Source organism: Zonotrichia leucophrys, chromosome 1A, assembly GCF_028769735.1.
Source record: "Zonotrichia leucophrys gambelii isolate GWCS_2022_RI chromosome 1A, RI_Zleu_2.0, whole genome shotgun sequence".
Classification (NCBI taxonomy): Eukaryota; Metazoa; Chordata; class Aves; order Passeriformes; family Passerellidae; genus Zonotrichia; species Zonotrichia leucophrys.
In genome coordinates, this window is record NC_088170.1 from 3,158,738 (window position 1) to 3,186,316 (window position 27,579).

The window sequence follows — 27,579 nt, forward strand, 5'->3', positions numbered from 1 at the left end:
GCTGGATTTTGAAATAGCAGCTATTTTATCTGTCCAGTTTCTAGGAGCTTCAGAATATATAAAGCTCTACATATGTTAATGCAAATAATAGGGGTTTTTCATCCGGCTTTATGCAGTTTTATTACCTTGGGTAAGAATAAGCCAATTGAATGCCAGATGATTCAACTAGAATTCACTAGAAAACATGTCAAGTAAATAGACTGCCCACCTATAATTGCTGCAGAAGTGATTAAAAAAGTAAATCAATAAAGATCCTATTGTTACATGAAGCTGCACATTCTCTTGGCACTGCACATGGTAATCATGCACTGATTGATCTGGGACTGTCAGCACCACACCCTTATTGATCACATGCAAAGGCAATTCAAAAGTAATCATGAAAATCACCCAATTCCTGCTTTCTAGGGCATTTATAAGGCTTGGTCAATTATGCCCTTTTCCCAGCTTGTAGCCCCAAATTTGGGTAAATGAAACCACATGGGGACTAAGAGCCATCCCAGCTAGGAGACCTTCTCTCTGAGCTGCTTCCCATGATGTGATTCACTGTGAGCTGCCAGCACCCATGAGAACAGGTAAAATTGGCACTCTGAGGGAAAGCAGAATATTTTACATCCAAATGTCTATTGGAGCAAGGGTTTATTTGTCCTTATGTTTTCTATCTGATGTTAAAATACCGCTGTATCTGCTTAAAGAAAAATAATTGCTTCAGGAAAATTTTTTTTCCTTATGAACAGTTAGGTAAAAGTAGCTTCATGAAACAGAAGTTATGTGCACCTTTGAGTTAAAATACTTTTATCTGTCCAGTCTTAATTTGAGATTGGCTTCTTTAAACTTTCATGAAGAAACTAAGCTGAGGTGAACTTGTAACTTCTCTGGTTGGTTGGCTCAAAGTAGGATCATTTTGGCTATCATGGGTCAGAAAACAAAAGTGGTTCTTGGCATAAGTCACAGCTGTTTTCATCCCCAATTAAATGTCTGAAAACTGTGAGCTTTTTGCTGTGAGTTCTTGCTTTAGACTTGTAATAGGTTAAAATATATTTAATTTAAGGAAACAAGCTATTACTACTTATATTTAAGCTTCAGAGTTTTTAGGCTTTGTGTTGGAATCACAGTTGAGGCGTTTTTTTGTTTCTTCTAGGTAACCTGCGAATCTTTATTCATGCTGGTTGTATACTATTGTGCTTCTGTTTTGTGATGTCTCATATTCTAAATTGAAGAGGCCAAATTTGAGTAGCTATAAGGACAGATGGAAGGAAAGAGCAGAACCCATGTTTCAAAAAATGCCATCAGAAACACTGAGAGCTCTGTTCAGAGGAGCTGACCTGGTGTTCCACTTCCTTGTGACTTGTGCATGCATTTACATTTGCACAAGTCAGATGTGGGATACTTCCAGCTGTAGGTGGGAGCATTTTGATCAGGGATTAGTGATCTTAATGAGCTCCATAAAACGGAGAAGCTGACCTGGGAAATCAGCAGACTTTGCTGTGGATAAAGTAGCAGGAACTTCATAAAGCACTGTGAGTTTGGCTCTTCCTAATTCCCTTTCAAGGCTGTAATAGCTTTTGTTTGATATGAAAGAAAACATAAAACATTTCCTGTGCCCCTGCCCCTTCTGGTGTATGGTACCTATAGGGGAGAATCTGCCTTAGGAAACAGTTTTGGACTAGGCTGTTTTTAAGTTCCTCTTTTTCCTTTTGATTATAAATTCAACTGACTTTATTTTAAAACTTGTTTTTCTAACTTAAACCTAGTAGCATCTCTTATTTTTATAATTACCTTTATCTGAATTTCAACCAGAAATAGAAAGAAATAGCACAATCATTTGATAATGTTAACCTTAAAAAAAAAACAAACCAAAACCCTGTGTTTATCTACTTGCTGTTTTTCACTTGTTGCCTAATTAAAGTATTGGATGGTTTTAACCAAATTATTTTCTCAATCTGTTATTTGAATTCTGCTGAAAATGTTAGCTTTCATGTGTTTAAACCTTTATCTTTAACATACAGATTGAGTTTAGCATACAGTATTGGATTCACATAATTTAATAGGTAATATAATTCTGGGGAAAAAAATCTTTCACCCCCAAATGAACTAATTAAATAAACTAGTTAACTTCCTGGTGTCGCTGTGTTCAGAAGCTGAAGTGTTCATGTAGTTCTTTGATTTTTTGTTTGTTTATTGGGGTTTTTTTTAATATTCTTTGATCCTATGTGTAATATCTCAAAAGTGACAGGTGCCCTAAGAAATTGTAGTAGCAGAGTGTGGAATTCAAAGCGAGACTCTTACCAGTCTGCTAATGACAGTGGAGGAGCACAGAGGTGTACCTGTAACTCAAGCTGATCTACTAAAAAAAAAAAAATTAAAAAAAATAAAACCTAAAAAGACAGGCATGCCTGATGCAGACATGCAGGAGAAGGGCTTTGTGGACCACATGGCTGACCAGGAGCAACGAGCTGGGAAGGAGCCTGAAGGTGAGAAGAAGCTGCACGAGGCTGTGTGCGTGCTGCTGGTGGAGCTGTGCGAGAGGTTCACCTTCTTCGGCATCGTCTGCAACATGATCCTCTTCTGCACTGCCAGGCTGGGCTACCCCAGCCACCAGGCTGCCATGGTCAACATGTGCTTCGTGGGCACCTCCACGCTCACCCCAGTGCTGGTGGGCTGGCTGGCAGAGTACCTGGTGGGGAGGACCAAGCTGGTGTGCATCTGCATGTTCCTGCACTTCCTAGGTGGGTGACTGCGCCGTGTTTTACTGCTTCTCTTGTAGGAATGTGCTTTTGAGCAGGTGTTGGGCATCTCCTCTAACAGCTGGTAACTCAGCTCCTCCTCTGCAAAATGCACTGCAGTCTTGTCACCTTTGCAGCTTTCAGTGAGACAAAGCAGAGTTTGTGTGTGCATCTTGTGGTAGCTGGTGCACAACTTGGCTGCCCTGAAGTGGGTCAGCAGATGGGACAGCAAGGATGCTCAACTCTTAAAGTTGGTCCCTAAGGTTATCAGTGTTTGACACAAGTGCCAGGCTTCAGTCAAAGAGAGAATTCTAACTCCTAACTGCTTTCCTGCTGTTAGGAGTAAGATAATATGTAAAGGTACAAAGGACTTTTGTATTTGGACAAGAGGAAAAGCATTTAAGAACACACTAGTATAAACAAACTTTGCCTTAAGTATCCTAACACCTGCACTGAGGGCCTGCCTGCGGTTGGCACATTCTGAACCTTCCCTGAGTATTATTTTGAGTGCTTTTTACAGAAAAAGCACTGCTCAAACAAAATCCACTGGTTCTGTAGCAGCTAGGGCATCTCCCATGCACTATTTTGGCGTCCCATTGTAGGGCATCTCCCAGCACAACCTGTCAAATTAAACCAAGTTGATAGAAATGCTTCTTGCTTGGACCAGTTGTTGAGCAAGTCTGATTTCTACAACAGCCAGCCATATTGTTATTTAGACATGCAACAAAGAAAGTAAAAAAAAAAAAAAAAAATTTGAACATTCCTGAAATGTTCTTGAGCTGATTGCAAAACCATTATTCAAGCAGTCTGGAAAAGTGTTTGCTGTTGTGTTCCACTGTTTCTCCCCTGGTGTTCTGGTTTAAATCTCTTTCTGCCACCTGTCCTTTCAGTGCTTTTCTTAAAGTAGAAGATTGGAGACACAAACACAATTTGATGGATTTGGGTATTGTTTTAACTAGAGCATTTCTTCCTTTGGAGATAAATTATTAAACATTCCTGTTATAGTAAAGTTAAATGCACAGTCATAGTAGTGGCTAATACTGGTGTTGTTGAAACACCAATATATTTTAAGCTTAGTCTCCATTAAAACTTGAAAAATCTACAGCTGACTAAATCTGAAAAACTTGCTTTGTGGAATAGAAGAGGCAAATGCAATTCATGGCTTTCATTCATTCATGCAATTCAGTGCTTCTATAGTTAAATTTTCTGAAAATTGTATTTTCTAAGAAGCTGATGCAGAAAAAAAGATTTTTCCTACAAAAGTCTTGAGGATTTATTTCCTAAATTATGATTCCTATTACAGTTCTGGGATTTTAGGAGGAAAAAAATAAGCTGCACTCCGCTATGGGATGTTTTGTGGGGTTTTTTGGTTAATTGGTGGTTCAGTAGATAGAAGAACCTGAATCCTTGCAAGCACTTGAGAGGAGGTTTGGTTTCTCAGAGGTCCAGAGTGGTATTGCTTTACATAAAAACAACCAAAAATTTCTACCTCTCTACAGAATTTGCCTCTACACTTTTCTGTTGTTTATCTTTGATTTTCAGTCTCTCTTTTCATACCTGCATAGAACATACCTGCTCTAAAAAATTCAAATCTTATTCATCTGGTTCCAATTCCCTTCCAATGACCACTTCCTTTCCATTCCAGGCACAGCACTGTTACCTGTGGTGTCATTCCCCTTCGAAGACGTTCACATCGACAGACGACACGTCCTCCTCACCCTGCCCAAAAGGGAGCAGAAAATTGTGTTCTACTTTGCACTCCTCACAGCCAGCCTGGGAATAGGAGGAATAAGAGCCATTGTGTGCCCTCTGAGTGCCTACAGCCTGGAGGACTGTGGCCCAAAGGAGCTGCTTTCATTTTTCAACTGGTTGGTAATTTAGTGTTGGCTAAATATCTGTCGGGAGTGGTAGAGCATTGCCTTGAAATTCAAAGATTTTGTGGATGTCAGGTTTCATGTTCTGTTTTTAATGGCAAAACTTTGAGGTTTTGGGAGATTTTCCAAGAGTTAAAACACTTCCTGACTTCTTCCTTTTGCTCATAGATGATAATCTATTTTGGACACCTAAAGAAGTACTCAGAGTTTTCAGGATTGAACAATTTGCCCAAATACTCAAAAGACTTGCTAACCTTTTTTGCTGTTGGAACAACATATTCCATTAGGTTTTATTATCCTAATATAATTATCCTAAAGCCATAGATATGTTATTAGCCTAATAACATATCTATGGCTTTAGGATAATTTGCTGTTGCTCTGTAACAGTGTCAAAATTCAATGATATATTGAGGTTTACATCAGAGTAAACCAAAATTCAATTATATATTGAGATTTACATCAGAGTAAATTTTTAGCAGTAGACTACTAGTTTGCTGGAAGTCAGGATTGTGAGTTGTCTCATACTAAACTCAGTGCTAGGGATCTGCTGTATTATTTAATCTTTGCTGCTGCCAAGTTCTGGCATCTGATAAATATGGCATTTGTATTTTGGTTGACTTTTTTTTCCCATTCACAGGAGTAATTGCACTTAAAATTATTCTTAAAATCAGGGTTTGGATTTTTAAAATTTTTTTGGTATGAATTATTCCTTTCTCCATGCATCAGGGAGGTAATTTTTGATGGTTTGTTTGCCTTTATTTTCCCCTTCTGTAGCCCTATAGGCAGTGCCATATTTTCTGGTTAAACCATGCAGTGGGACTTCCCATATTTCTGCTTCAAGGCAGGGTGAAAGAAAGCCCTAAACTGCCCTTTTTTTTCTCCTTTACATACATGGTTATTAAAATAAAAACAGAGCACATTTGCATATTAACAATACAATGCTGAAGAATCAATGAAGATCATGGTGAATCAGGTCTCTCTTCCTTTGGGGATGTCTTTCTTGGCTATTCTTTTTACCTTCAATTATGTTAATATCAAGGAGTTTTGAATTAAATCCAAACTTTAGTGAATACAGTAGCTTTACCAAAGGTGGATGAGACTGTTTAGTTCCTTAGAGCAGATTCTGCCTCCTTGACCTCCCCATAGCAGAGGAAACAAAAAATCCTTCCTTTTTACTTTATTCTGAGTTTTAATCCTTAATTAGCAACATCATTTTGATTAAATAAGACTCTGGGGGATTAAGACTGGAGAGCAATCAGTTGTTCTGAAGGATAGCTCTGGAGAGTTTATTGTACTGTGGTCTTAGCCATTCAGAATTGTGTTTAATCAAAGTGACATTTCTCAGTGTTGATTACAAAGGAGATATAATACGAATAAAAAGTTCCCTGGGGGAATCCAAACGGGTCAGTTCTTGGAACTTTGGAAATATCAAGAAAGGCACAAGTGCGTTTCAAAAAAATTTAATTTTTGTACTGGCACCCGAGGAGGGGCTTTGGAATGCAATCTCAAAATTTAGAAAAATGGGAGGTTCATTCTGAGCATTTTTAATCTAATTAAACCCCTCAGAATATAATCACTTTTTCTTGGTAGCCTGTCCTCTCTTGGTGGGTGTTTGTAATGAGATTTAATTTTAGAATTATATAAATTAGGATGGCATCCTCTTGATGAGTTTGAGTCTGGTCTTATCAAAGTTCTGTTTAAACAATCAGAATTATTGAATTAAGGAGTGGGTTAAAAGTCCTGGTATTTACTTGTTTTCTAATTCAATCCTTCAAGAAGATTGCTTGGCACATCTTACAGCATGGTTCCAAGCCGCAGTATGTACTGTGGCTCTGATCTTATAAGTAAGTAGAATATACCAATCCTAAGTGAAGAAGCAACTTGAATTCTGTTGGATTAAATTTTTCTAGGTCCTTTTGCATTTCCAGGCTTAAGGTTATGGACTGCTTCTGTTTTGCAGGAGGATAAATATGTTCTGTCTGTGGGGGCAGAGAATGAGAGTAAAGGTACAGAGAGAATGGGCAGAGCTGTATCTTGTCTTACAGACTTGTAAAAAACTGCAGACACTGTGAGACCAATGGTGTTTTCCACTCTCACTTTCTCTGTTTTGTTTCCACATTTTGCAAATCAATTTCTGTCATTTCCTCAATACTCTTTACTTTGATTTTTTAAAAACTTTTTCTACCTCTTCAGGATTTTCCCCCACTGTTTTTGCAGAGAACTCCATAGTGATACTCAGAAAACTGACCTCCTCCTACCAAGCTGTATAAACATAAACAATACTTTTCAATAAGAACCACCTGGATGTTACTTCTTTAAAGTTTTTCACCACAAATGCATTTCTGTGAAATGTTCTAGTGTTTAATGGGCTTGTAGCACTTAAGTTTGTATCTGCACTGCATTCTTGAAATGAACCCCTCAAGTTGGCTTTTGGCTCTCATTGTGGAGAGGCCTTTCAGGAAGGAGCTCTTCCCTGCAAAACTTGACAGAATATTCAGCTTGGTGTATCTAACTAATCTGCCATGCCCTGGTGTGAGCTCTGAGACTCTTTATGTAATAAAGGCCTGAATACTGATAATCTACAGTCAGTAAAATATGAGCATAGCTCAGAATTCTGGTATGGGTGTTGAGGTTAGTTCATCTTTCTTGTTTTGGCCACAGGGATTGATGAACACATTGGTTGGGGTTTTTTATTCTTTATTTTGTAAAAGGACAGGAACTTTTCATTTCTGTCATAAAGTATGCTGCTATGCAGCAGTGAAAAATGAAAGTTCTCTTCTGTTTTTCCTGCTCTTCAGGGTTTTCTTTGGATGCTCCTATTTCCAGCCAAACACTCATAGAGTCCTGAAAAATATCAGGACCTTGGGTAGCTCAGGTGCAACTCTGAAAAGTTCAGAAAACAGCCACTGAAGCTTCTGACTTAATAATTGTCAGTTAAGAATTGATTCAAAGCTTTTACACAAGTTCTGGCCAAATGAGTCATGTAATTATATTTTCTAAAAGCTTTAGTTGGATGGGTCAATATTTTTATGTACGAAATCCCTCCAACTGTATCATCGAGTAACATAATTCCAAATCTTTTGTCACTGAGAAGATAATTCCAGATTCATTAGCCCACACACTCAAGTTCAAACAGCATGCATGATGCAGAAGTGGCACTGAACAAGAAAATGAGCTTTTCTTCTTCCAGTAATATGTATTAAGATTTTATAATTGTGTATTTCACCTTTAAATGCAGTTGCTTCCAGACTGTAATCTTTGACACATTGGGATGGCACTGCTCAATAATTGTGCTCTTTTCAGGGGTTCCAAACTGCAGTAGGCCTGCCACTAGTGGAATGCCATCTGCTTCCAGGAGTGTGTGATTTATCCTTTGGATGTCTTCTGTGATTAGGAGGGGCTCAGTACTTACTTGGGAAGCACCTCTACTACAAATTACAGTCTCAGAGAAAATTATGGTGGGGAAACTCCTTATCAAGATATTCCAGAAGCCAACAAAAATTCAAGCTGAGCCTTGCAACTAATAACTGATAAATCAAATTTTAATATTTCTTGCATTTTTTAACATTTAATATTTCTTAACCAAAGGGTGGTGGCATTAAGACATTTCTCTCTTAATCTTGAAGCACAGGATTGGATGATATTTCATACACAGAACTTGTTACCAGATATTAAATGTGTAAATGGTAAATGTTGATGTATTTAATTAATGTCACCCACAAGAATATTTCCAGTACCAGACTGATAATTTGTTCAGCTCTGCTGCCTTAGTACACTTACTTTAATCATATACCTCTTGGAGCTGAGACATTTGAGTGAAAATCTGTTTTAATTGCTGTGCTAATGTGTGCATGGTACTGATGCTGTCCATGATTACTATACTTAACCATGCCTTTAATTGGATGTTTTAATCTTCTGTAAAAGCTTTTATATTATTCAGCCTCTCCACTTTTCTCTCTCTTGTCTGTGTGCTCTAGGTTCCACTGGCTGGTTAACTTGAATTCAGCAGTGGTCTTTGTCAGCATTTCTTACATCCAGCAGTCCGTGGCCAGGAACCTTGGCTTTCTTATCCCATTTGTGTCTGGGCTTATGGCTATGATCACAATTCACATGGTTCGGGGTGAAATGATTTACAAACCCAAAGCAGGTAAGAGGCAGCTCTGTCTCAGGAAGCATCTTCAGAGATTGCTTTCACAGAAGAAATCAATATCTAAACTATGTCTTCTATAACTTTGTTGGGTGGTAGATCCTTGGGGTTTAGCCCTCCAAAATCTGCCTGTGAGAAATTCTGTCCATGCTCTGGAGATTCTGGGTAGGCTGTAAAAGTTGGAAACAGTCTCTGGTAAACTCATGGTTGTTTTCTGTCATGTCAGGGCGTGTACCTTTGCCTGTGCAGGAAGAGGTGTAATACGCCTGCTGCTGGTGAAATTGATCTTGTCATGTTTTGTTCAACCTTTTATCTGCCCAACCCCTCATATTCCAAAGGAAAGGAGAGGGCCATGACAATCTTGGAGACCAGGTCAGATGAGCCAGGACACGGCTGAGCTGCTGCTTTATTGACTCTCTGCTGGGCTCATCATGGGGCACTCAGTGCATCTTCTGGGTTCAAACCCTTGCAGAGCAGTAGCACCCCATCACTGCCTCTTATTCTCTTTTTGTGACTATCCAGTCTCCAGTGCAAAGCAAAACAACATTTCCCTAACTTAAATCTTATTACAAGCTGTGCCAATGAATTGAGCTGGTACCAAATTTCCTGTTATCTTTTATTTACTTCTGAAACTAACTCTGCTTTGAGAAGAACCCCAAATCCCACTTATTTTTGTGGTTAGCTTCTTAGTCAATAAAGAAAGAAGCTTCTTAGCTTCTTTCACTCTGGAATTCTGCATTATTTTTTTTTCTTTTAGTCTTCAGATTTGCTCTTAAAATAATCTAGGCCTGAAACTTGAACATCACTTGCAATGAGTGGTGAGAATAGTTGCCAAGTACAGTCCTGCAGAACAATAAAAACTCTACCAACTCTCTGTTTTCAGGTTTTGATTTGCTATTTCAGATTTGATTTTTATAATGACAACATTCTGCAAGTTAATTCCACACTGTCAGGGAGTTTTAAATATTAGCTTATCTTATAAAATGCCCTTACATAGTTCTTTAAAGCAAGTGCTTCCAGTAGGTGCCAATGGATATTTCTAGAAAACAACTTCTACATCAGAGATAGTAGAGAGACAATTTCATTCTGCAATCTCAGTTCATTTTGGGTCTTGGAAAGTATTTATTTATAGACACTCAAATTATTGTAGTGCTTTAGCGCTCAGAAAAACATAAAGTGCCTCAACCCCCATTTGTATGGATGGCAATTTGCCAAAGGTAAATGAACCTGCATTTCCAAGCCTGAAGCTAATAGTTTTGTGCTCATCCTACTTTTATTTCATCTGAGAAACAAGCTGGCAAACTAACCAGTCAATAAGTTTTAATATGTCAAGTACTAGACTGGAAACTCCTTTTTTTGTCCTGCGTGCTACTTGGAAGACCTGAGATGATTATTCTGGCCTTGAAATTCATCCATGAAAATTCTCTCAAGTCTTCAACTGTTTCTAAACTCTTTTTCCTTCTCACTGCCCTTCCCTTGCTACCAGACTTCAGCAGACATTCAGTAAATGGAAAGACAGTATGAATTTCCTTTGTTTTTTACATGCTCAACCAGAGACACACGTGGTGTTGTGTTAAATAACTGATAATAAAAGGAGGTCTTCTCTGTGGCTGTTGGACAGCATTGCTTCTGTAACAACTGGGTTGAAAGGAGAATTTTTAAAACAAATTCAGGGTTATTACCTTTCCCCTCGCTAAAAAGACATGAAGCTGAATATACCAGCTCTTGCTTTCCCTCCCAAAGTGTTTTGTCTTGGCTGATGTTTATCTTGACAGCACGTGAAAGCATATCAATGCTCAGAGGCTTCTCTGAGCATTAACTTCTCTGATTGCTCGCAGACAGCTCCCTGCTGACGACCTTTGGGGTGATTTTCAGTGCCCTGAAGACGCACTGCGTGCGCCAGCGCTACCTCGGCACAGCCGTGCCCAGCTGGCTGGACCACGCCAAGGAGCACCACGGTGGGCACTACAGCGAGACCCAGGTGGAGGGCACAAAGTCACTGGCCAGGCTCTTCCCCTTGTTCACCTTCCAGATTCTCTACAGGACGTGCATCATGCAGGTGGGCACACAGATTTTAAACTAAAATATTGAAATAGGCTCTGGCGCGTGTTTAGCGCCGTCTCTCTAGGTGTGCTTTTTCCAACTGTTGCTTTGCCAGCTGAGCAGCCTTGAAAAGTAGCTCCAATTGCCTAAGAATATACCTTGCTGTTGCCTCTGATCCCCTCAACTAATGAGAATTGACTTGGTCAAGACTCATTAAGAAGCTTGTGTGAATGCTTGATCAGTATCTTTACAAAAAAGATTAATATTATTTTCTTCATATTATTAAGTTAACAGCTTTCAGTACCTGTGACTCATGTTGATGATATTTTAATTCCTATTCAGAAATCAATTCTTACATCCAGTAGGCATTGGAGAGAAGGAACCAATGGAATTTGACTCAGTTCTAAACTTACATCGTTCTGTTTCTGTTTGTTCTCCCTTTCACAATTTACATTTCCTTTTGGAGATGGAATGTAGGTGAAAATACTTTTGTGAAGAGCTAGCATTTGGATAATCCTTGAACACTGAACAGACTCAGAGTGGGTAGGGTTGGCTATAACCATTGATGAGAAACCCTATGTGAGCTCAGTTAACTATATATTGATTTTTGGACATCTATAAAGCAGTAATATTCTCCCTGGGTTTGAAATCAGTGATCATGTTGAAGAGTGTGCAGGACGCTGCAGAAATCCAGAGCTCAGTAAAAACAGACAGATTAAAGAAACCAGTTCTAGGTTGAGTTCTGTCCTGACTGTCCTCTGTGAATTGCTCAAATTAGAATTTCCCAGTCTGTAAAAACAGTGGATTATGGCTCCCTGCTGCACATGAAATTAATTAATCAAGCTTCCTCCAAAAAGTCCCAAACAAACAAAAAACCCAACTGAGAGATCTGTAAATCTGTTGGTAGAAGCCATCAGGATTTTGACTTCACACTTTTTTTATAGACTCAACAGCTCTTCTGTATAGCCTCACAGAAGCAGGAGGAATTATTTGCTTTTGTAGTGAGAGTCTTATAAATCTTAATTGTGTACCCAGTTGACTGTCACTGGTTTCCTCGTCTTCTTTCTGTCTTTGGTTTTCAGTTGCCCAAGGTAAAAGGAAATCCTCCATGGGTGCCCTGACTGTGGGTTGCACTAAGCTGGTTCTAAGGCTGTACCCAAATCTTCATTCCCTGCAGCTTTTCAAGTGCTCCTACCTTGAGCACACAATCATAAGTCCAAAATCACCCTGTACCTTGCAATTCTAAAATTAAGTCACTCTGCATTTTACTATTTCAAGATTCTGATCTGTTAAACACTGTCTGGGTGAAGTGAATGAAGTTTTGGGTGGAATTATTTAGTATAGTGGCTGATGGCTCTAAATAGGAGTGATCAAGCAAACTTTTTGACTGTTGCTTAATTTGTTAAATGTAGGAGAAAATCTCATAAAAGGGAGATGTTATGTTCTGGCAGAGAGCAATCTTGTCATTATCTGAAAGGCTTTCTTCATGAATGCTCACTCCTTTTTTGCCAGCAGGTATTTGGTTTGATGTGACTTCTTCAGAAGGAAAAACTTGGAGAGGTTTCAAATACAGTGAAAATCTTATCCATGGATTGTGGTTTTATCCTTCAATACAGATTCCTTCAGGATATTATCTCCAAACCATGAATTCCAACCTGCACTTTGGTGGATTTTTGTTGCCAGTTGCAGCAATGAACGTGATCAGCATCGTGCCCCTTCTGATTCTTGTTCCTATTTTGGAGTGCATTAACTCCTGGCTCTTTAGCTCCAAGGACACTGGGCATTCTCCAACAATTTACATTGGTATGTGAAAAACACGTGTTTATATACAGCTTTAATATGTTTTCTGGTTTTGAAAGAGAAATTTCAGTGTGATGGATGATCCTAGACATTTATATCTACTCTAAATGTTAACATTGATTTGTTTAGGGATGATGCTCAGAAGTAAAAATGTTTCAAAGAAATTATTGAAAAAAACACAGTCCTTAAACTTAAAACTATTCCCTTTCATAGATACCCTCATTAAACTTCCTACATTTTTTATCTTCCAGTCTGCATTGCAAACCTCAGATGAAAATATTTATAAACTGCTATTTTCTCAGTGTGCTGCTATTAATTCAGTGCCCCATGGCAGACAGCACAGTGAGTACTGACACACACAGAGGTATTAATCTGACTAAATTAGCCTAATTAAGAGTGTTATTAAGTTTTATACAAACCAGAAGCATATAACACAGCAGGTTGCAATTAGCCTAGTTTTTAAAATAACATCTGCATTAAAGCACAAAAAGCACATTCAGATAATCATTTTCCTTTAAACCATGGAAATTTCAAGTTAGTATTAATGTTCTCTCCTGTTATGTTGAACAGCAGTAGAATATATGCAGTGGTTTGTTCTTAATAGGTTCATTTATCAAAATAGCCTCCTGTTAGGGGTGATAAACTACCTGAGGCAGAAAAATACCTGTGAGTACAGGCAATGGCTTCAGATATCCAAGTGTATGACTGCACCTGCAAGTGTGGTAGACCTCTAAGTGCCAATATTTTTGCCAACAGTTAATTAGGTTCTCAATTATTTTCAGCAACAAAATTGGAAGTATAAATAGGCAGTTGGTGTTAAGCCAGCCTATAACTATATTTTAATTCAACTCTTGCAAGAAGAAGAAGAAATTTAAATAGTTTTCTGGAAGTTTTCTGCATGTTAAGAATAGCAGTTTTCAAGGATGAACCATACAGACAACTGAAATACCTGGTTGCTCTGGGTCTACATAAAAACTGTAATCTGTTACTCTAGTTGTTGGTTTATTCATAAAGGTCCAATAGAGTTTCTAGATAATATAAAGAACCTTGTCCCAGAATCACCCCTAAATATTACTGAAACAGCTTGTTCTCCTGTAAAATCCAAGCCTCAGTCATTCTAAGACTCTTGTTTTAAAGAGGACTGAAGGGAGAAGAGTAAAGATGAAAACTGCACCTCCAAGGCTCTTGGTTTCTTCTTCTGCCTCTTCAAGTCTTGAAAAAAAAAAAAAAAAAAAAGCTGAAATTTTTGGGCACACAGACGTTCCTTTTTCTGAAATGTATTGGCTTTTAGTAAAGGAAAATGCTCCAAGTTTGTTGCACTGCTAGGAATACTGAACTGCTGGAGGTTTCTTCAGTACCAACATAATTTTTCACTAGGAGAACTCTTGCTTTGGATGACTACAAGAAGCTCCTTGAGGGCTTCATACCTGGCTTTAATAAGGTGCACTGGCCAGAAAACACTGTTGAATTCCCTCCCGTCATCAATTTTCAAGCAATAATTCATTGATATTCTCATTAAGCACTAGAGGAGCCCAAACAGCTTCCAAGGCTCAGGTTAGGCAAGGAGGGTAGGATTTTTAAAGCTGTGAACATACAGGAAAATTGGCTGGAATAAGGGCGTGAGAGTTTGGTGCTGAGGAAGAAACACAGAGGCCTGCAAGAACACAGCAAGGCTAAGACCACTCAACTGTTTGAGTTTTTTATTCTTTTCTAAAAATCATGGACACTGAAAAAAGACAAAGTTTATATGTGTTATAAATATAATATGAAACAAAGGCTGTTGATGTCCAATCTAGTGAGTGAAGCAATTGCCAGTCATGAAGGCTTGGTAAGAAAAATATAGTCTAAGCATTTGAGCCAAAACTGTCAAAAGCAACCAAATTCTCACATTATGGCTTAGAAATGTTGGCGATCAGAAATTTAGTCAAAATCAATGGAAGCTCAAACCATGGAAATTATAGATAATTCAGGTTCAGAGACTTGCTGGCAAAACTTGTTTCTTTGTGTTTTTCTTTTTTGAGAGGACACAACCATTTCATGCTGCCAAGATCAAGAAATAGAAAATAACATATTTTAATAGTATCCTCTTTGCAATGGGTGAAGTGTGATGTAGCTATAATTTGGAAGAATTTCCTTTGCTTCTGTTCTCACCTTTTCTCTTTCTCTTTCTCTTGTATTATGTGGAAGGTCATTTGCCTCTTCTTTCTTTTGTCCTTCCTTTTCTCCCTCAATATTAAAAAAAAAAAGTGAAAAGTAAAAAGTTCTTCTTTGTGACTTTGGTTTTAAGAGAAGTTTTTCCTCTCTTATTTATTCTGAACTCTGAAAGTGTATGTTTACTGAGCTGGGGTCGTATTGCCATATATACATAGCAAGCACTCTTTATTCACGTTGAAGTGTCCAGAAAAAATGATTTGGGGTGGGGGTAGGAAGCTTCTTTTGCATTTCTTAGGAGTTTTCTGCACTCTAAAGCCAGGATGGTGCTGCAAGAGTGGCCTTGGTGAATGTTCTGTGTCTTCACCCAGTTGTAGGTCACTTATCTGCTGCCCTTTCCGTGGTGGCTGCTGGCTTCTCCGAGATGCACCGCAAGCGCTTCCCCCAGGTGGAGCAGACTCTGTCTGAGGAGCTTTTCCTGGTCTCCTCCATGCCCTGCTTCCACCTGGCTCCTCAGTACATCCTGCTCGGAGTGGCTGAAGCCTTGGTGACTCCCTCCTGTGAGTAAAATCAAATGGGCTAAAGGAAAGGTGTCCTGGTTCTGTATCAGCTGCCTAAAAATAATTACTGTCATCTGATATTTTATCCCTGGCTCTCTTCCACTGGCTTAATGAGCAGATCTGTGCTTTACCTGCTTCAGAGAAGCATAATTTGTCTTGCTGGCCGTAGCTCAGGATGAGCAGTGATGTTCCAGATCAATGGGAAGGGAGCACAGCCCAGTCAGGTCCCTGAGGAGCACAATTCCCTGTTTGCTCCTGGGGCTGAACCTGCTGCAGGCAGGGTCTGGGCTGGATGAGCTCCTGAGACCCCTTCTGAGCTGATTTTATTGAGATGGAATAAAAACACACCTGAGAGCTGAGCTGTGGTTATGCTCTGGGACCACCTAAATGGCCATAGTCAGAGCAAAGTGAAGCAATTTTGGTTTTTGGGCCCAGCTAATGGAATTATTACATGTTTTCACTGGCACAGAGAGGTAAATGGGACAGGTTAACCTGGAGAAGGGTGTAGGCAGCTGCAAGGCTTTTGTTAGTGCTGCAATCAGGAGTCATGAGAACATGCCTCCCCAGATCCTCATGTCTTGGCTTGTGACATGGAGCCAGAGATAAACACTCCTGTTTTTAGAGCTCAGCTTGTGCCTGCCATCCACACATCATGTAGTCATACTCTTGATTGTGATTCTGAACCTTTTCTGCTTTCCGTAATTTACTTTTCTGTGTCTGCACTGATGTTTTTGAGGCTTGTTTTCTTCTGAGGAACATGCAGAGTGCTTACCAGTGTTTTACCTTGCACAGCTTTTAAAATAAAAAACAAGTTAGTATTATAAAAATATTCTCAGCAACATTAACTTAGAGACACAGGTAAAGTAATTGCCTGGCTGATCTCTGCAGGCATTTAATTCTGTGGGTTGAGTGTCTCTTGTTCCAGTACAACCCCAGAAATGTTCAGGTTTGTGTTTAAGAGCAGGAAATAACTTCAGTGTCTCAGCTTCATTCTTACACTCTGAGACTACTGAGAGCTGTGGGTCACAGGCTGTCATTAAAAAGGTAATTTTCCCTAGTTTTAAATACTTAGCACTTTCATAATGCCTCTTCATCTGATAGCTCTCAAGTACTTAACTGAGACAGGTTTCTAGGCAGGTAATTTGGTTTCTAGGTTACAGGCTAAGTGTAACTGAAAACTGTGACCTTCTCTGTTTAGCTTAACAAAAAAAAAGGTTAGGAGGTGACTTGCTTACAGACTTCTCATGCAAAAGCAGGGGAAGAATACTGCTGGTAGAAAAAGGCCCTTTAATCTGGCACACCGGGACACAACTGAGTCCAGTGACCAGAAGATTACATTAGCCTTTAAGAAAGAAATAAAACTCCATTTTAGGGCTTGTCTTCCTTTTTTTTTTTTTTTTTTTTTTTTTTTTTTAAGGCCTTTTTTAAAGGATTGTGGTTATAATTTCTTAGGAAGAAAAGCTGTCCTTCCCCATTTAAATAGGGATTAAGCATTGTGCTTAGAGCTGCAGTGAGAGGTGTGACTTAAGAACCCAGATAAATGGGACTGAGTCTAAAGACTTGCAGATAAAAAGCTAAAGGGAGGTGCCTAAAATAAGATATTGCTGTAGCTGATGGGGAAGGAGGTCTGCATTCATGGTAAAATTTGGTCACAGAGTGTCTTGGCTGTGCAGGCAGGGCAAGCCAGCTCTCTGCAGTCTGAGAATTCCAGCTGCTGATGGAGAGGGGCCTGCTTATCCCCCAGGTCTTACACTGGCTGAGGTCCACTCAACCATCTTCAGCCTCTGCATTCAGGCTTCTGACCTGAGCTCTGCCTTTCCACTTCAGTCTGGCTCCCAAACAGCAATTCAGTTCATTCAGTGAATCTCCATGGATGTCAGTGACAGCCCAGACCCTCACAGAGCTGTCCCACATTTCCTGACCATTTACTGCCTTTCTTATGCAGAAGGTCAAATTTAGACATTATAATAATTTACTGGGCCTGAAAGTACATTTTCCAAGCTGAGGAGGGGAATGCTCACTCTCTTAAGCAGAGGGAAGGAAGGAGATAGCTCATTTGTGAAGAGCTTGGTTAGAGATGTTAGGTTAGGCACACTGAGCTCTCTATTTTCATTAGGACTTCTCTCACTGAGGTTGTTCAGCCTGGGAAAGAGAAGGCTTCAAGGTGACTTAATTGTGTCATTTCAGTACTTGACAAGAGCCTACAAGAGAGATGGAGATTATTTACAAGGGCATGTAGTGACAGGACACAGGGGAGCAGCTTCAGACTGAGAGCAGGTTTAGATTGGAAATCAGCAGGAAATTCTTTACTGTGAGGGTGCAGAGGCTCTGCCCAGGTTACCCAGAGAAGCTGTGACTCTCCCATCCCTAGCAGTGTCCCAGGCCAGGCTGGGCTCTCAGTAGCCTTGTTTAGTGGAAGGTGCCCTTCCCCAGAGCAGTGAGTTTGGAACTGGAGGATTTTAAAGTCCCTCCCAACCCAATCTATTCTATAATTTGGTCCCTGACACTTAAAACTGTGTTTAAAAAATATATTTCATTATCTTGTTGATAGCAGTTTTGAATAATCTGCTTCAGGTGGCAAGAGCATCTCTTAGAATAATACCTGCCACTAAGGAAGTCTGAAAAATAAAATCAGACAATGGTATTGCTCTCCTCCACAGTGCCACAAAGTTCTCAGTAGCCTCTGACAGGCTGAATTTGTAACCCCAGCTTGGTTTAAAGCAGGAAAGCCACAGCTCTGTTAGTCAGAGGATATATTGGGGATGGCTTTGCCCACCAATAAATTGCAATGGTCTCCAGGGGGAAATGCAGCAGCTGTTCAACAGCTCCCAGCAGCACCGTGGGGAAAGGGAGGAGGGGAGCGGGCTATTGAAACAGCAGGGGTAATTTAGGTAACTGGGATGCAATTACCCAGGCTGAATTTGACCAAGATGCATGTTTCGCACCCCTGCTTTTAGAAGCGAGGAACAACCAGAAACTTTTAAGTCTTTTAGGGTCTCCAGTTAGCTGTACAGTGCTTCAGGCTGTTGCATCTACAGATGGTGACCCAGGCTCACCTGCTTTCTCTTGCCCTCAGGCTTCTAGTTCCTATTGTGAGTTAGGAAGAAAACACTGTCCGTGGTGGTTTTTTTTCTTTCACATGTTTTCAAAGCTCTCATTGGACATCCAAATTAAGAATGGTGAAAGATGGTGATTGCAGAGTTTCATTTGTATCCAGAGGTGCTTCAGGCAACTCAGCATCCAAACAGGACCCTCTGCTGGCAAATTTTCAAACTGGTCATTCTGATTCAACAAATTGCATCAGAGGTCATTCTGATTCAACAAATAAGAGAGAGAGGGAGAAAAGGTGTGGAGGAGAACTCAAGGAGTGAAATTAGGAAAAAAAAGTTTTTTGTGGTAGTGAGAATTGCACAAAAAAGAACAGCTATCATAAAGCCTTGCTGTTACAGCCAAATTACAGCTGGTGGGATTATTTATAGGCACCCATGCTACAGCAGCATGCTGCAGCTTCCCCTCTCCACCAAAGCTGTTGCTGCTTCTGGTTCAGCCTTCTGGCAAGAAAGTGAGGGATGAGGTCTTAAAAATGAGCAAGTGAGCCTGGGGATTGCACTCCAGGGAACAGGAGCATTGTCCAGCCTCAAGGTAAAGCAAGCTAACTGTCCAAATTAAGGCAGAACTCTCGATTTTGGAGTATTTACCAGTGGCTGTGCTGCACTGGCTCTGAGATAGGAGGTCCTGCTGTTCTGCAGTTAAATATCCCATCCTTTGTCTTCATGCTTTGCTGGCTGTGGTGGTGCTTCTCTGCTCTTGCTCATGCCTGAGGTTTTGAAAGGTGCAAGCAAAAGTCTGGGTAAAAGATGTTTTTACACTTGTGGAATATGGAGAGCTGTGTGTGGGTAGTTTATTACAGATATTCATTTAAGCAGTTTAGATAATGCTTTGTTACAGGGCACATATTGACATGTTATAGGGTACACCTGATTCCACTTCTGCAGCAAGTACATTCTCTGCATAAAATATGGAAATTCACTAATAGAGATGCTTTGAAATTTTTGTATTATCTATGCTCCTCCATCTTTCTTTTGTTTTCTTATTTTTTCCTCCTTTTTTTTTTTTTTTAACTTTTAACTGTTTCTGATTCCTTCCAAAGGTTCCTTACTTTCATTCTGGCTCGTGCCTGCAGGAATGAGAGGGATTTCCATGCACTTTTTAGCTCTCTTTAACGGAGCTGGCTGCTTTGTGGGAGCTCTCATTGTTCAGACAGCCCACGCAGGCACTCAAGGTAAGAGTATGCTCATGATTGGTGCTCCTGAGCAGTTTTCTAATATTATTGATTTGGAGAATCAGGCAGCAGAATTAAAAGGGATGCCAAAGTTTTATTGATTTGCTCTCACAATTAAGATGGAATTAAGATAGGAAATAGCCTTCCAGCTGTATTCATCCAATTTTAATGAGTCATCTTAGTTTTGATAGTCGGAGTAATTAGAGGATGGCATCTTGCAGGAAGTCCTCCGGTCCAATCTCTGTACTTGTGTTCTGGAAGACTGAAAATAAATTGGCTAGGAATCACCTTTTTGTGTTCATGAAGAGGTACATTCGTGTTGTTCACACTTACATGGAAGCCTCTGGCCTTGAGAGCAAGATCTGGACTTTAAGAAATGGGGAAAATTCCTTCCTGATTGTCCCAGGATTGAGGTTTCAGGGCTGAGGGTTTCAAAGCTGTCTGGGGAATTCACTCTCCTGGAGCCACTGGTTCCTCTGCCCTTGCCCAGATTTTGGAACAGCCAGGTGCTGTGAAAATACTGTCTCCCTGTGGGCTTGTCCTTCTGCAATTCCCACAAATCTTCCTGTTTCAAAAGGAATTTACTGCAGGCTCAACCCATTGAGGCACATTTAGTGGAAGCTCTGAACTTCTTGTTCCTAGGTTGCTGACTTTCAAAATCAGCCAGGAATTTCTTAGTCATTTTTCCTTTGCTGCTGAATCTTTGAATATAGAAAAGACTTGTTCCACAAGGAAATTTAACAAGGAAATCACTTGAGTCCTTGAACTGAGAGACAGGCCTCCCAAATTTGTTCACAAATTTGAAATAGTCCCACTGCTGAAGGAATATTTGTGAAGTTGCCATTGCCAAGCTCTGGTGGAACAGTCACAGAGAACTTTTAATTAGAGACCACAATTGTTGGCCCTAATGCATGACACCACTGCAATTAGGGTGAGATTTTGTAACTGTTTAGGGTTAAAGTTTTGGGTTCTTCTCTTTCCTTTCTTCCTTTCCTTCTCTTTCTTCTACAAAGAATCATGTAATTTAAAACCAAGCAGAAATGGGTGCTTTGAAAGTGTGACAAGAAATTTTTATTCCGACTCTCAAGATCTGAACAAACAAATGATGCTCTGACACGCAGTCCTGTTTTTAAGTTAAAAATCTAATTAAAATTTTATTACAAGGTATAAAGCATCACCTGGAGATGGGTAAAAAACAGGAATGTCTGCACAAATGAATCAGGCAAAGAACTATTAAGCCCCAAGCCATCCACTGTGGAGAACTGAGCTCCTTGAATATCCCCTGGTGGAAAAGGTTGTTTTTCATTATTGTGAGTTCAGTGTAATATGGGGTAAATTAAACAGACATTTTAAGATAGACTGTGTTGCTGAATTTTTCTCTTCTCCCCTTCAAAGTATCAAAACTATTAATTTTTATGAAACTGAAATATTTAGTAAAACTGACATTTGGCAATTTAACTTTGGAAATTAAATAATTGCAAAACAATCAAGCATAATGTCAGCACCAAAATATTTTGCCTGTGTTGTGTCACTATTATATAATTAATTTCTTTACTGAGTATTTCTGTACTCTGCGGTAGAGGAAACCAATTTTTGCATTTGATTTGCAATTCAGTTGGTTTTTGTCTGGTTTTCTATCAAGGTGATAATCCTTTTTTGTGAAATCATTTAATTGATTCATAAGAAGTTTTTTCTTGCCAAAAATACTGTTTTGATAGAGATGGTGAGACCACGAAGGCTGAACTCTAACTTCTCCACAGGCTGCACTTGCCACATCCTTTTGTTCAGGATTCTTGAGCAAACTGAAAAGTTTCCTGGCTAAAATATTCCTCACTCTTAGAAAGTTGGGTGGCAAACTTCTCACCTTTAGCTTTTCTTTTCTTTTTTTATTTTTCTTTTTCCAAAGCTGTCTTTGTGTAACTTTGTCAGACCTGCTGTTCCTGTGGGTGGAATTGACTGCACCATTATCCTGAGCAAAAGTCACTCTGGAATTTCCAAGGGAATCGGTGACACTCTGTATTCAGATTAAGATGCTGTGATGGGAATGACTGCTGCTAAGCAGGGAAAGTCCTCTGCAAAACTTGAAAAGCTTTAGGGAAAATCAAGTGGAAAATGCTTGGTGATTGCTCTGCTGCTCTAGTTAGGAGAGTGTTAGAGATTATTTTTCCTATTAATATGTAAACAACACATTACTGGGCTCTCACTTTTTATTTTTAAAAATAATTAGGATCTCACTGGGTATCTCTTTCTCAGTGTTCCCTGCTTGAATAAGATTAATAATTCCAAATTACCACACAATTCACAGCTTGCAAGTGATGGTGATGTTCTGTGAGTTCATTTGCGTTCTAACATTCCTCTGCTCATCCCAGGCTCTTCTCCTGCTCACTCCTGGATCTCACAGTAGGTTTAGGATCAGAATTTTGGAGGTGGGGATATTATAACAAAACAAAAAATGCATTTTAGTCTCCCTTTTGGTTTTCCCCTAATTTGGTAGGAAATGTTATACGCACAATTTTTATAATGGACAGCTACTTACAGTGGACTTTGGTGCTCATTACAATCATATCAAACCCACTAGGTTTTATTAAATTAAAAAAAAATCTTTTGCTTTTATCTTTTGCTTTTTTCAATTTATTGAAACCTTGTGCCTGCCTAATGAACCCACTAAAGATGGCTGCTGTAGGGTACAAATTTGTGTCTTCTCAAGGAAAATTAAATTCCAATGACACAAATTAAAATTTTTACTTTTTTTTTTCAGGTCTGTTTAAAGAGCTTGTAAATATTCAGTGTCTGGACAATTTATGAAACTGGAAGTAAAGCAAACCAACCAAAACTATTTTTTTTCTTCCTAAAAAAAAGCTCAGCTAATTTACTAATTTTTTTAGTTTAATATAACTTTATATTGGAAGAGCTAGTTCTTTCTCTTTTGCAGCAAGAAAGGATGGTGTTGATGAAATGGTTCTGTGAGATTTAACAAGGTTTAGTGAGTGATTCCTGGGCTATGGATGCTTTTGTCTTGTCCCATGATTCTTGTTTCACTGAAACCTGAGCCAAGACTATTTCTGGTTCCCCCATCTCCAGCACTGAGACCATGTTTTCCCATGTTCCTGCAGCGAAAGTAGATCCTCCACTGTGTATTTTGAAGTGTTGAAGCACAGAGGGTGTTGACAAAATTTAAACATTTTTATATCCTATTTTATGCCACTAGTTTAGAATTTTATTTGGGGTTTTATTGGCAGAGTTGATCAGATATCAGTCACAGTCAAAGCTGCATTAATCATTTTTAACGCATCTATGGAGGATGGTGTGAATATGATAAAATAAGACTTTTTTTAAAAAATCTGACGAGTGCAAACAGATGATGGGTGACAGTGATATTTTCAGTACAAGCTGGGAAACTGCTTTCTTTTGGATCCCTTACCTCTCCTAACATTTTAACGGAAGAAGATGCAAGACAAAACCTGTCCTCTTATGCCAATCATTTCAGAATACATTTCTCTAAAAATATTAATATAAATATGTAAGAAAGAAATAAAAATAAAAAAAAGGTCAGAGGAAGGAAGCTGTCCCAGACACAGTTTTCCTGCTTTTATTTAGAGAATCACAGGGGGTTTTTGGTTTGAGTTTGGGTTTTTTGGTTCTTTTTATCATTTTAGTCTTGTGTGATTCTAAAATACCAAAGATGATAAAGCTAAAGGATATTTCTTGCAGTCCAGATGGTGGTGGCCACTGGTGCCTACTTAGCTAATAGGGATTAGAGGCAGAGTGAGACTTTAATTTGGATATGATCAAACACTAAATGTATGCCCACTAAGTTGATGAAATGAAGGAAGGCAATACAAACCTTGTTAAAATATTTATTAATTTTGTTTTTATAATCCTAGCATAGGTTGCAGGATAGCTGCAAAAATGCAGGAATGGTACAGGGTAGAGTAACTTCTGGCATTTGTTTTTTCTTCAAGGTTTTCCCCATAATAAAATAGGATAGTGCAAAAAAATCAGCAAAAAATCCTGGATGCCTCCCTGTGCAACTTTCCCTTGAGCTCTCTGAGGGTGCACTGGAGCAGCAGAAATGTTGTGTGCACTAATATTTGTCTAAGACTGGCCCTTTTTAGGTTTTGTTCAATTGGCAGCAGCTCCTTGCTGTCAGTCACCCACCAGAAACAGCCCAGGAAAGTTTTTGTCCATTTCTGCTTCACCTCCACCCCTGCCTGCCTTGGTAGGATCAATTGTTTCCTCTTGGTATTATTGGTCAATTTGGTAAATTCTTAGCAAATTATTCCTTCTTCTTGGACTAACCTTGGTATTGTACGTTATTCCTTCTTCTTGGACTGAGTGATTTTGATGGAAAATTGATGGGACTCCAAAATGTCAGTGAAAGTTTACCAGGTGCTTTCTTTCCATGATTGCAGAGCAGACTTGAGGAACAGACTCTGCTTAGGCTTCGTTTTCCAGCTTGTTCTAAATTTGCCATAAAATACATAAGCAATTCACCTCTAACCAGTAGAGAGTCTATTTAAAATAATGCACCTAAAGGAAACTTTCTGTTTCTTTGTGGTGATTCATGCTTCTAAGTATTCCTATTGTTGGAATGAAAATGGAAATCAGGAGCTTGTTGCAGAAAGTTAATTCCCAGTGAGCAATTATCTGTGTGACAAACCAACCTTGTAATTGCCCCTTCTGTTGGCAATCTCCACAGAAAAGAACAAGATGCACAGAGCCTTCAGGCAGTATCTTTTGGGGAAAAGTGAATTCTTAGCATGTTGCATGCTGAGGCAAGGAAGGGGAAGTGCTGGACCCTTCAATCACAGCAGTGCCCAGGGTGCCCAATTCCAGCAAAACCAAAAACTAGCCCTGATGCTCATGGCTGAGGGTGAAATCCTGAGAGTTTGAACCCCAAAGGCAGTCAGCCTGCAGACAGCTTGTGGGAGGTGTTAGTGGGGTCAGGGTGAGAGCATCTGAAGGGATGAGTGAAGTTCTAGCACTGATGATCCCTGCAAGCAGAGGAGAGGATTCTCTGCAAAATGAGTACATGCAGATGTAAAATATAGTCCAGATTTATCCCCTATTTCATGGGGAGAAAAAAATTAAAAGGAAAAATAATGAAAGAAAAGAGTGACAAGTAATTATTTTTTGGCTGTAAGTAGGAAAGGGTTTTATTACTTTTTGCTGCATCCACTGATGAAAATGTATACTGGAAGGATTGTAGTCTGGAAATCTTTGGGACTGCTGCCATCCTTGTTCCTCTGTAGAAGAAGGGACAACAAGTCTTGTTGTCCCTTTCTGAGAGGAAAAGAAAGCCTTGTTCCCAGCTCTTGCTTTGGACAGAGCAGGAGACCAGAGAGAAATTGTGTGTGCTATGGCAGCTGGAACCTCACCATATCCTGCCTGATTTCGTCCCTGCCTGTGCTGTTGATAATTTGGATTTTCCAAGGGCTCTCTGTCATTATCCTGGCCTCACTGTTTAAGCACTGGTGACTCCTAAAAGAATCAGAGGGGAGACAGAGCAAGGATCTTTGACCCAGGCCATGGAGAGGTGAGAGTGGAATGCAGTGCTTTTCTCTGGTGCCTTTATCAGTGATAACACAGAGAATGGTGCAAATGGACCTTTGAAACTCAGAAGATACAAAACCGTTTTTATTAACTTTTTAAGTACATATTTTGTGTTCAGGTTTCACTGTAAATGCCATTCCATGAGGAAGCTCCTGCAGTTAGCTTAGCCAAGGTGGATAACCCATCAGAGAGTGTGAGCTCTGCTCTGACAAGCTGCAGTGCAGACCCCCATGCATGATTTCTCTTCCATCACATCCTTGTGCTCTGGATCTGCCTTCCACTGGCCCCTGGGGGATGCAAAATGATGCAAAATGAAAAACTACCTGATTGTGAATGATGACAGTAAAAGTTTATAAGCTACTAAAATGAAGTTACAGCACCTAGGAGCTCAGTCACTTACAGTGTTGGATGATGGGTTTTTAAAACTGGCTCTGAGATAATGCTGTGAAAGGAAGGGAGCAGGCAGAGGTGTGGTGGTTCTGCTCTGTGATGGGCAAAAATGCAACATGGCATGGAGAGAACTGTGCAGGAGCTTAGGAAAACTGAGGGCACTTGTTCTCTGTCAGTCCCAGGAGAACTAAAGGCAACAGCTCTGAAAAAAATCTGTTTATAGCTCTAAGATGTGAAGGGAAGAGAAAAATGTAAATATATCAATGTGTGTTTGGCAGGGTGTAATCCTTTGACTGGTGTCTCTCCTGTGCTGTGGAACTGCTCTTTGTCTCTAATTAGAAAAATATTTACAATCTAAGGATGGCAATCAATGTGTAAGAGTGGCATTAGTGGGCAGATCAGAGGATCTGTTAAGGCCATCAGGCTTTTACAATATAGCTGTGGTAAGAAGTCTGGTTTTCCTTCTTTCCCCATTAGCTCATTCAAGGGGTGAATTGCCACATTCCTGGGATGGGCAGGATTTGACACCAGACTTTCATGCAGGGGAAAGGTGACTTTGGGCACACTGATGCTGCTGTAGCTCAGATCAGGGCTATGCTTTTAATCTAAATCTCCCAATAATCTCTGATTTGCATCTCCTGCTGCAAGGCAAACTAATCCTGCTGCAAATGTCTCCTTCACCAGGCAGCTGGTTCCCACACTTGCTGCATGAAGGTAAATTGGAGAGGTTCTTCTTCTTCTTGGCTTCCTTAATGATGGTGAACACCCTGGGGTTCTGGGCCATTGCACACAGGTACGTGTGAGGAAACGAAAACTTGGTCTTTTGTTTGTAGGTGCATTTAACACTTCTAATAAAATCTGTAGACTAGTGTGTAACAAAGAATTGGTAGTGATAGATCACATGTGGAGAGGTAAAAAAAAAAAAAAAAGGCAACTGATGTAATTAACCTTTAATAGTTAAAGGATCTTAATTCAAAAAGCCCTAAAAAAGAAGGGCATTGTATTCTTACTTTCATCATATTCTTTCATCATATTCTTTATGGAAAGGTGTTAATTTTTTGGCAGGGATTTCAGATGGGAACACAAATAAATTTCTCAATAATACAAGTTTTTAATTACTAAAAATGTCTTTTTGAAATCAATTGTTTCTTTTTTTGAAGAATAAGAATTCTTGGAGCAGGGAGGAAAAAGAGTGAAGACTATTCAGATAAACACTGATTTAGGCAGAGGGGGAAAACAGACTTTAAAACTTGGAATAAGAAAAAATACACTAAAATTTCTCTGCAGGAACAAACCATGTTAATAATTATTTTTTTGAAAGACATAGTACAGGTATTATTACCATCAGCACCTAGTTTGATACTTCTCATCCTGAAGTTCTGAAAGGCTCTAGGAAAATACATATTTGCATTTTCCTATTTTTTTAACTGCCTTGAAGTCCAGGACTTGGAAGGCACTGTAACTTAAAGAGTATTATGCAAGTATTTATATATTATATGAAAAGTTATACATAACAATGGGTGAAGCTAATTCTTTAAAGGATTATTATTTTATTTTCCTTCTGTATTTCCCCCAGATACAACAATCTGCATGAGGATTGCACCAATGGGTTCAGAGGAAGTTTTCCTGGAGAAAAACTTTTGAAGCATGAAAAAGACATCAAGCACTATAATTCTGTCCTGGAAAGTTCTCCCATTTTGTCTCCTGTGGAGAAAACCTGATAGAATTTCACCCTGATAAAATTTCACCCCTAAATTTTGGCGGTTTTTATCCACCAGCTCTCTAAGGATAAGTTACCCCGCGCACTTAAGTGGAACAATGTTCTGGTATTTATGAATTATCTGGTGAATAATAATGTTATTTAGAAGTTAAAAACATAGCAATATTCATAGGATCTGGCCTTGAAGGAGGCTGCACTGTCATAATTCACATGGAGGCCAAGGAGATCTCTGTTTGCCACAGTTGGAGAGAGGCTTTTAATCTTTATATGGAAATAGGTATCCACACTATTTGTATTTAGGAATGGTTAAAACTTAATAAACATTCTCATTTGTTT

At 39.4% G+C, this 27,579-nt stretch overlaps 1 protein-coding gene across 3 annotated transcripts; it reads left to right on the plus strand.

Annotated features, from left to right (window-relative positions):
• The first annotated feature begins 435 nt into the window (after positions 1-435).
• SLC15A5 (solute carrier family 15 member 5) lies at positions 436-27,579 on the plus strand. Of its 3 annotated transcripts, none has more exons than XM_064730175.1 (10): positions 436-572; positions 2,403-2,726; positions 4,369-4,591; positions 8,575-8,744; positions 10,583-10,803; positions 12,404-12,590; positions 15,110-15,298; positions 19,449-19,580; positions 26,208-26,316; positions 27,100-27,579. In XM_064730175.1, exons 1-10 carry the CDS (start codon positions 563-565, stop codon positions 27,242-27,244), a joined length of 1,710 nt encoding a protein of 569 aa, XP_064586245.1. In that variant the 5' UTR covers positions 436-562; the 3' UTR covers positions 27,245-27,579. The 3 variants fall into 3 exon arrangements, with proteins under 3 accessions (XP_064586245.1, XP_064586226.1, XP_064586235.1); XM_064730156.1 differs by having other exon boundaries at positions 439-572; positions 2,228-2,726; XM_064730165.1 differs by having other exon boundaries at positions 440-572; positions 2,384-2,726.

What these genes read in the sequence shown, in the direction of transcription:
- SLC15A5 (XM_064730156.1), top strand. Translation starts at nt 2,297, where the DNA reads ATGACAGTGGAGGAGCACAGAGGTGTACCTGTAACTCAAGCTGATCTA. An exon ending in ACAGGACGTGCATCATGCAG is followed by an intron (nt 10,804 to 12,403) that starts GTGGGCACACAG and finishes CCTTCAATACAG; the next exon opens with ATTCCTTCAGGATATTATCT. An exon ending in AGCCCACGCAGGCACTCAAG is followed by an intron (nt 19,581 to 26,207) that starts GTAAGAGTATGC and finishes CTCCTTCACCAG; the next exon opens with GCAGCTGGTTCCCACACTTG.